The sequence below is a fragment of the Brassica rapa genome, chromosome A07, assembly GCF_000309985.2.
Source record: "Brassica rapa cultivar Chiifu-401-42 chromosome A07, CAAS_Brap_v3.01, whole genome shotgun sequence".
Lineage (NCBI taxonomy): Eukaryota > Viridiplantae > Streptophyta > Magnoliopsida > Brassicales > Brassicaceae > Brassica > Brassica rapa.
Window position 1 is genome coordinate 9182109 of NC_024801.2, and position 9492 is coordinate 9191600.

Genomic DNA, 9492 nt, shown 5'->3' on the forward strand with positions numbered 1-9492 from the left:
CTGTGTCTCAGCTCATGTTGGAGAGGGTCTCCGTATTTGCGCTTTTCTATATATTTTTATAGACCGACACGACTGAGTTTTTGTTGGGGGTTGGTTTATACAAAAACGGTATGGTCTTGTTAAACTTGAGGACTTGCAAGTTTAATCTTCACAAGGAGGAGGATCAAGAACGTGTCTATGGACGTCTTCATTATGAGATTTGGCCGTTGCAAGGAGTACATGGACTCCATATCCTGCCTGCCGAGGTTTCTCACGATTCCTACTTCTCACAGTATGTGCTTCCACGTTGGCTAAGCCCGCTCACTTAACCCTCTTCTTGACTGATTTCTTTCTATGCTTGCTTCAATTACTTGTATTGAAGATGTGCTTTTGAAATTGCCGAGTAATGAAAACCCTAAACTCCAACTTCCAGGGATGATGCATCATCGAACAAGACGTATGATCTATGTACTCTTGGCCCCCATCTAATCAAATTTAAGATGTCCATTTCGTACGCAAACTCAGTAGGGTTGATGATGACAAAAAAAATACAAAATAACAACAATTCAAACAACAAGCATTAAAATATTATATATGTAGAAACATCTCTCTCTCTCTATATCATGTTCACTAATATTAATATTCATCCGTAATCAAATATGCTTTCCACACACTCGCACAAAATCAAGCATGCATTACTATTACCATAATCATTCGAACAAACATCATTGCCTATACTACGATCACGAACTGTTTGTCTTATTTCAATCTCCTCCACACAAACTCATCATACATTAGAAAGCAATGTAAACACACTTTCTAAAGAAAATAAAATAAACAACGGGGACTTTCTTTGTTCATCCTCCTCCGTTAACTAATGGCGTGATTAAACCACACTTCTTCAGTTCGCATTTAACCTTATCCATCTCAGCCTCCGGCAACGTCACGGTCACAACCCTCTCCCCCTCCTTAGCCGCCGGCAAAATCACCACCGCTCCCTCATCTCCTATCCCCTGAACATTACAGTAGACCGACACCGGCGACGTCTCCCTTATTTTCGCCTCGTAGAAATCAACTTGGGTTAGATCCACAAACGTCAGTTCCGCACCGTAGACGACCAAATCCAAAACACCATCATCTCTCTCTCCGATCTCATCGATCCAGAACCTCTCATCTGTCGCCTCTCCGATAGATTTCACAATCTCCTCCAAATTGACTTCCGCCACCGAGAAATCGACGTGAACGGAGCTAATCATCTGACAGTTTCTCACCGCTCTAGGTTTCAGTTCGTTTGGGTCAGATCTGACGATCGTGATCGTAACCGGCTCCGAGTCTCCTCTCGCCTTCGCTATGCATTTCCATACGATCCCACTGAGAATCTCGAACTCAAATCCTTTCGCGGGAAAGTTTGTTTTTATATCGTTGACCGTTACTTTGAAGGAATATGTTGCCATTTTGGTTTTATTCGGAGCGACCCAGAGATCTCCAACCGGGTCAACCTGTTTGATGGAATTAGGTTCTTTGCCAGTGGAATTGGGTTTTGGGAAGCCTCTTCTCGAACCAGAGGTTTGGGGGCAGTAGATCACTTCTCCAGCTAAGGCCCGAGTCCATAGGCTGAAGATATGAGAAAGAGAGAATGGGTCTCCCATGATATGGGCCCAGCTCAAGCCTAATGCTAATCCACCGCATTTATATCGAGTCATCTACGGCAACAAAACCGGATTAAACCAAATGTTTTAATGTCTACTTTTACTTTTCTTTTACAAATGACAATATATACGGTAGAAACCCTAAAAATTAATAAACACATAAATTAATTAATTTATATAGTTTAGAATTAGGTTTAAAATATGACACAAATCGATATGATAATAAAATAATAAATTCTTATAAAATCCTATGTAAATATATAATCTCATAAAAATTATAAATTAATAATTTATATGTATACACATAACCCTTATATTATTTGTTTTATATTCATAATAATTTATCTTAATATTTTCTTAACACTTAATATATTTTAATACTATTTAGTAAAATTATATCTAAAATCACATTTAAACTGTAAGAAACAACTTTTATATACACCAAAGTATATAATAGAACCAATATAGATGCAAAATTTCAAAAAAGTTAATTGATCTATATATACTAAAATAAAATATTTTTCTTATTTTAGAAAAAACATAATTTGTGATAAAAAAAATCTAAAAAAGAAACATTTGTAACTTAATAACTCTATAAATTAATGAAATATCTTGGGTTCGATTCCCCTTGGCCATTCATAGACGCCTTAAGTGGCAAGAAAACCCAGATTTCTATGTACTTCTTGGTGATTAGTCATTGGGCCTAGAAAGCCTTCGAAATCGCACCAGAGCTATCAAAAAAAATTAATAAAATATCATAATTTCAGTGTTATTATGTATAGAGTTTTACTGTACTCCTTCATTAAATGAGCATGATATTTCATGCAACTATATAGACCATGTCAAGAAAAAACATGTCAACTATTTGAACAACGAATTTTAACCCTAACACATATGTAAATTAGCTTTGTTTTTGTTTATCACGGATTTTTTTCTGAACGTACTTAAAAGATTCTGTTGGATAACCAAGGTAGATGTTGGCGAAAACCAGTACTAATAGTCAAGGTTTGCAGAAATTAGGATACTTTTGCAAAGAAAATATCTAGAATGACTAAATGCTAGGCAATATGTTGAGATCCATAGTGGGTAGATTCTAATACTAAACCATTATGTTTCAAAATGTTTAATGTAAACTTAGAGATGTCAAAATAAAATTAAAGTGAACTTAGTGATTCTAAAATCTCAAACATTTTGAAACATCCAAAAAAATCTCTATAGATCATCTTACATTTTTAACCGGATATAGTATTTAATTCTCTAACACAACTCCTTGGTTTTTCTTTAACCATGAATCAGACACAACTTAAAATAACACAATATCATAGTTTACTTAATTTTACTAGGTAGCAAGAGACCCGTTTGATCTGCGTAGTAAGTCTAGAATCAGTCTTGATGGCAATGTTGCAATGCCAAATCTTATTTCACGTTTTTCTTTTCATTTTTTTTTCTTTTTGTATAAATATACAGTATAACCTCTTTAAATTAATATTCTATAAATTAATATACACTAAAAATCTCTATAAAATAATATAATTTTATAATTTCAAATTGAGTTTTTGGTTCAATTAGTATATCGATAAATTAATATTTTTATAAATTAATAAAAAATTATAGTTTTGGTCTAGTCCCAACATTATTAATTTATAGAGGTTTCACTGTACATATATTCTCTAGTTTCGTATAATTATATGTAATGGACCAAAAGTCATACTGATCAGTTGTTTATTTTAGGGACACGTCACACGTGTATATATTTTACGTAAATTAGTACATGTCAAAGGAGAGTACCTGAATATAGATCAAAGGAGAGTATGCCAACTCCGGTCCAACTGGTTGATGATACACCAAAGACTCATCAACGGACCGGTCCGGTACACATAGCCACTCATCCACTGTGAGATCGCACTGACTTTCAACAACACGCGTGCCACAGTCGTTACACTTTATGAACGGACGTCCCGAGTCACGCCGCCTTAACCTGCCAGTGATCCATGAGATTTGGTCGAATACTGTGAAAAAGGTCTCTTTCACGTGCATCACGGTTAAATCACGTGTCATCTCGGCTAAGTAAATATAAACCGCCTTTATGTAGTGGAGTTTCATGGCTAGGTCTAAACCGGTGGGTTGGTGAACTGTACCAGTTTCTGTCGGTCGGGCTGAACCCACTGTCGACATCCAGAAGCCATGAACTGGACCGCTTCCCTCTTCTTGAAGTCGAGGCATGTGTATAAGAAAAGAGAAAACAGATGTAAGAAATATTGGCAAAGATGATTATGAGTGATCGCTCGGTCATGTCTAAATAATATATAGGAACAATAAATATATTTCTTTTTCAAAAAAAAAAACATTAAAATATATTTCTTTACAGATAATTTATTTACTGTTAATTTTAGCTCTGACTTAATATCGGTGTATCACTAAAAAGTATCTTAATCGGTTTAGAAAACATATCTATGTCAAAAATGATATTTGGTTTTGAAACTTATAAATACGGGTTTAAGAATTTATAACTTATTGTTTACAGCATTAAAAAAAACTATAAAGCTGTTTATCTTGATAGAGTTTCTCTCATTCTTTTTATCTTTTCCAGATTAATTCCTAGGTTATTTACACCATTTCTCAAAAATTTTACTGTTCTTTTAAAGGCATCTCCAATCCACTCTATTTTCATTCTAAAATAGAGTTTAGAGTAAAAATACTCAAAGAGTACTCTATTTTTCACTCTATAATAGAGTGAAAAATAGGTTTACTTCAAATATAGAGTAACTTATTTTTTCTTGTTCATCACTCTATTTTCTACTCTAAAATAAAGTATCATTGGAGCAAACTCAATCTCTATTATAAAATACTCTATTTAAGAGTAAAAAATAGAGTAATCCATTGGAGATGGTCCAAGTGTCTATCTCTTTCATCCTTGTTATATAGAATCACTATAATCTAATCATGTTGTTATATATAACAGAGACAATGTACGTTACGAGTGGGTGAAGGTGGCCCTATTATTAGCAAATGCATCCATTCTATTAAGGATCGGCGGAACATTTCTCCATCGATCTTTTTATCTACTTGGCAAGTTTTGACAATGAGGACTAAGACGATATACAAAATATAAATATAAATATTGTTTGTGAATTTACATGAAAACGAACCTATACGTCCAACATTTGTAGCATCACTGTCCGTGTTAACTGTGAAATTGAATTAGATCCATAGAAGAAACCTGGTCAAAAGTTTCCAACACTTTGGAGTGAAAGTAGATGTTCTTCCCAGTATAGTCTTAGACTCTTAGCCAACCAATCTAAAATATTCTGACTCATCCGTTAATACAACCTACTTCTCAAAACTATTTGAAGAACCATATCAATTGATATAGCATTCTATGTGTTCTGAAAATGTAGAGTAAGACGTACGATTTTTTCCTTTTAGTTCATATGTGGCATCCATGTATAAAATAATAATGACTGTTTAAAAGAGTGTAAAAGCACAAATAAATTTTAGTTTGACCCTTTCTAAATATATCTTGCGTAATCGAGGTTTATCCGTTTATGGCTAGTATAGCAACAATATTGCAAACATGGTATCTCAACAACTAATTAAAAAAAGAGTAAAAAAAAGAGGTACGGTTAGTTAATTAAATGTTTTGAATCTATATTTAAGAGTATCTTCGTCTTCACTCTATAATTTACTCGATAAATAGAGTGAAAGATGGAACATGAACAAAAAATAAAAGATTAGTCTATTCCATTTATGGACTAAACTATGAAGTGGAGATGGAGATGCCCTAAGTGTTTCTTCGAATTCAAAACAACGATTATTTTCATATGGGATTTGTATTGAAGCCCATAAATGGAATCTTGAACTTATGATTTTTATATGGACCAACTTAATCTTAATTTATTAGATTTTTTTATTACAATATTTGTTCTTCAGGTAGATTTTTATTTTACAAGTTTTTTATAGTTGTGGAAGAAATTTTTTATTACTGCTGAAATTTAGTAATTATTTTTTTGAAGAAAATATCAATTGAAATAAATGTAGAAATTCTTTTACAATTAAAATGCTACTTCCAATAGCATTTTCAATAAATGTATCTCATAAAACATTTGTAAACATATTAAAATAAAAATATCAATATATATATAGTATTATTTTGGATATTTAAAATTTGATAAAAACCATCTCTTAGATTTTTTTATATGTGTTTTTATATTTAAGATACATACAATTAAATATAATTATATTTTGTGTTTAACATATACTGAGAAAACCATATGAAATCTATTAGAAGTGCTATTGGCAAACATGGCACCTTCAAAAGGGAATATCTTAATAATTACCGAAGTTTATATTATCGATACAGAAAATAAAAGCTAAAGTTCATAAAAGAAAGCATAAAAAAATAAAGATGATATTATGATAATAACATTCAAACCAAAATATGATGATTGATGACGAAAAAGGAGGTCCTATATATGGTCCTCTTCTTTTCTCTTTTTTGGTTTATTGCGATTCGGAATAACACAGTAAAATCATGTGCCCAAAGTCAAATCCGGTTTACTCTTTAGTTCGGGTTTAGCTCAATTCGTCTCTACTCTACATTCGTGGATTTGGCATGAAATATCAAAGAACAAGTAAAATGATATAAGATAAAAGTCAGAAAAGATAAAAGGAGAATAAAACTTATATTACAGTTGATAAAGGATCACAGATTTCATCTCTTGGTTATAAAAGTTCAGCGGCTAAGATCTTCTCTCTAAACGATTTCCAGCAAGATCATTAACCCGTATTTATTACATAAAAATCCCACATATACTTCAAATTGTACCCTCTCTTTTCTTTTCTTTTTGTTCTTCTATATTGATCCCCGCGATACCCTCAAGTTGGCGGAAACAGAATCGGCCCTCTGGGCTGAGGCGCAAATTAAAAATGAACAGGGGTCTGATCAGACCCGAATGGTAGTGGATGCGACATTGCCCACTATTTCTGGTAGATGGTGTTTCACGGATGGTTCATGGAAGGAAAATGATCGGTTTTCGGGACAAGGATAGTGTAGTACTCTAGAAGGTTTTGACAGTCTGATGGGAGCAAGGAATACTAGAGCGGGTCAATCCCCACTGCACTCGGAGATAGAGGCGCTCATATGGGCAATGGAATGTATGAGGAACTTAAGACAATATAATGTTACTTTTGCGACGGATTATTCTCAGTTGGTGAAGATGGTTTCTGAACCCGAAGAATGGCCCGCATTTGCAAGTTATTTGGAAGATATCAAGATCCTACAAAGAAGTTTCCACAGCTCAGAGCTCATCCATATACGATGGACGCTAAACACAAGGGCGGATAGTCTAGCACGCAGTGCAAAAAAGCAACCCTCGTTTGTAGTCCATATGGATGCGGAGCTACCAGTTTGGTTCACAGAGTCTATATGAGTCTGTTTGTTTGCTGACAAAAAAAAAAAAAAATTATAACATACAGCTGTAACAATATAATTCCCCACTTTGATCCCCTAAAAAAGGACCACCATAAAAAACATTAATGATTTTTGGCATTTTTAAAATAAAGAAAAAATGGGAAAAGTACAGAAAACTGTCCCTGTAACTATATTTTTTTGAAAAAAAAAAGAAAAATAAACAGGCATGTGATGATGATGAAGCAGAGAGATTATTAAGCGGATTCGTCGGCGTGAGAGTTTTCCTTTTTCACCCTCGGCTGTATCCCATAATAACTAACGTACCACTTGACGAACTTCCTCAACCCCGCCGCGAGATCCGTCGTCGGTTTATACCCGAAATCTCTATAAGCTAAGCTCACATTCGCATGCGTGTAAGGCACGTCACCGTTTCTAGGCATTTTGATCAGATGCTTCTTCGCTTTCGTCCCTAACAACCCTTCCAATATCGAAACCAATCTCCCCACCGGAACCGGAGAAGTGTTCCCGAGATTGTAGACACGTAGCTGAGCCGGTCCTCGCTTCTTTCCGCCGCTTCCGGTACTTTTCTCCGCCGTATCCAACGCACCGACACATCCTTTAACGATGTCGTCGATGTAGGTGAAGTCACGCGCCACTTCTTGATTGTCCTGAGTTCGGTAAATGTCGATAGACTTCCCGTGGAGTATGTCTTTAGTGAAGAAGAAGTAAGCCATGTCTGGTCTTCCCCAAGGACCGTAAACCGTAAAGAACCGGAGTCCGGTTAACGAAAGACCGTAGATGTGGTTGTAAGTGTGAGCTATCTCCTCCCCTGCTTTCTTCGTCGCCGCGTAAAGACTCGCCGGCTGATCCGTTCTGTGTTCTTCAGAGAAGGGATTCTCGGTGTTGAGACCGTACACGGAGCTAGACGAAGCCCAGACGATCGCAGGCTGAGGGTTAGCTGCTTTGGCTACTTCGAGGAGGTTAACGAGACCAGCGATGTTTGAGCTGATATAAGACTGAGGGTTCTTCATGGCGTAACGAACTCCGGCTTGAGCTGCTAAGTGAAGGACGTGAGTGAAAGGGACGATGTCGAAGAGCTTACGCAGGAGAGGTCCGTCGTTGAGATCTCCTTCGACGATGAACACTTGGTTCTTCTCTAGGAGGTGTTGTCTCGCTCTTTTGAGTGATGGATCGTAGTAGTCGTTGAAGTTGTCGAATCCTAAGACTCCGTCGCCGCGTTTCCTAAGCGCGATTGAGCAGTGAGATCCGACGAATCCGGCAGCTCCGGTTACGAGGACGGAGAGGCCGTGTTGTCGTTTTGCTGTTGAGGATTGTCTTACTCGCTTCTCCCAAGCGGCTCCTTCGCCTAGAGACGAGGAGGAGGAAGAGAAGAGTCCGGTGGATAAGAAGCTGCGTCGGTGGAGATGGTGGCTGTCGGAGTGTGGATGGTAGTTGACTGCGAAGAGTAGGACAAGAACTAGAGCGATGAGGAGTGTTGCTCGGAAAAGAACTTTAGAAGAAGCCTTTAGAACTTTTGTGCTGTGGATCTTCCGGAGGTAGCTGTTGTACCTCTCCAGCTTCACCGTCTTGCTTGTATCCGCCGTAGCCGACAGTGGCATTTTCGTCTTTTCGATGGAAACTCGAACTGATTTAGATTTGATTGTTGATTATTCTTCTCTCTGGATTGAAGAAGAGGCTTGAGAAAATGTTATATTTTCGAAGATTTTTAAGAGACTTGAGGGTTTCAGGGAGTTTTTCTTTCTAGCCCTGAGAAACCAAGTGAAGAACGAGCTTATGATTATAAAGACAAAGAGAGAAATTTAGCTGGTCGGAACCCACTTTTTCTGTAATAAAGATATCATATAAATCCACGAGTTAATTTCTAAAATATAATAAAATTTACCCAAAAAACAAAAAGTACTGTTGTAGTTGTGATGGTGACGTTAGTTTTTTAACACGAGTGTGATTTTACCAAAAATATTAAGGATGTGGAAGTTAGGGCTTAAGCCACATTGGAGAGAGTTAGATTTCACTTCTTCTTACAGAGTTTACTTTTGCAATCTTTAAAAAGTCTTTGGGTTGTTTACTTATTTTATAGTCAAGATCTGTTTATTAACTATGCAGTTTTATTCATTGCTACTAGGTATCAAAATTTGTCGTTTTCTTAACTTTTTTGGTTTTCATGGGTTTCTTTGATCTTTATAGATTCAATATGTTAAGATTAAGAAAAATGTTGCAAGTACTCAATCAAAATTTTCATTTAGCATATATATAAATATATATTTTTCATAATTATAAAGATGAAACGAAATTCTAGAGGAATTCTAGAATAACTACCTAGCTAATTCACTCATTTAAATGTAATACGTTTTAAATTTAAGCTATTTCAAGTTATTATGCGGTATACTTAAAGTAGGACTACCTCTTTTTTTGTAAGTGAATGCAAGGCTAACA

At 35.7% G+C, this 9492-nt stretch overlaps 2 protein-coding genes across 3 annotated transcripts; both read right to left on the reverse strand.

Annotated features, from left to right (window-relative positions):
• Positions 1 to 653: 653 nt before the first annotated feature.
• Positions 654 to 3977, reverse strand: LOC103828699 (protein ECERIFERUM 26-like). 2 transcript variants are annotated; one of them, XM_033274486.1, is made up of 3 exons: positions 3842 to 3977; positions 3417 to 3808; positions 654 to 1682 (listed from the first exon to the last, which is right to left on the reverse strand). In XM_033274486.1, exons 1-3 carry the CDS (start codon positions 3849 to 3851, stop codon positions 837 to 839), a joined length of 1248 nt encoding a protein of 415 aa, XP_033130377.1. In that variant the 5' UTR covers positions 3852 to 3977; the 3' UTR covers positions 654 to 836. The 2 variants fall into 2 exon arrangements, with proteins under 2 accessions (XP_033130377.1, XP_009102573.1); XM_009104325.2 differs by having other exon boundaries at positions 3417 to 3866.
• A 2314-nt stretch (positions 3978 to 6291) lies between these two features.
• LOC103828701 (UDP-glucuronate 4-epimerase 6) lies at positions 6292 to 8883 on the reverse strand. The gene is made up of 2 exons (XM_009104326.2): positions 7092 to 8883; positions 6292 to 6484 (listed from the first exon to the last, which is right to left on the reverse strand). The coding sequence occupies exon 1, from the start codon at positions 8655 to 8657 to the stop codon at positions 7293 to 7295; it is 1365 nt and encodes a 454-aa protein (XP_009102574.1). The 5' UTR covers positions 8658 to 8883; the 3' UTR covers positions 6292 to 6484; positions 7092 to 7292.
• Positions 8884 to 9492: the final 609 nt, after the last annotated feature.

Excerpts from the sequence above, each read along its gene's own strand:
- LOC103828699 (XM_009104325.2), bottom strand. The coding sequence starts at position 3,851 with ATGCCTCGACTTCAAGAAGAGGGAAGCGGTCCAGTTCATGGCTTCTGG. Across the intron at positions 1,683-3,416 it reads CTCCTTTGATCTATATTCAG|ATGACTCGATATAAATGCGG; the intron begins GTACTCTCCTTT and ends TTGTTGCCGTAG.
- LOC103828701 (XM_009104326.2), bottom strand. The coding sequence starts at position 8,657 with ATGCCACTGTCGGCTACGGCGGATACAAGCAAGACGGTGAAGCTGGAG.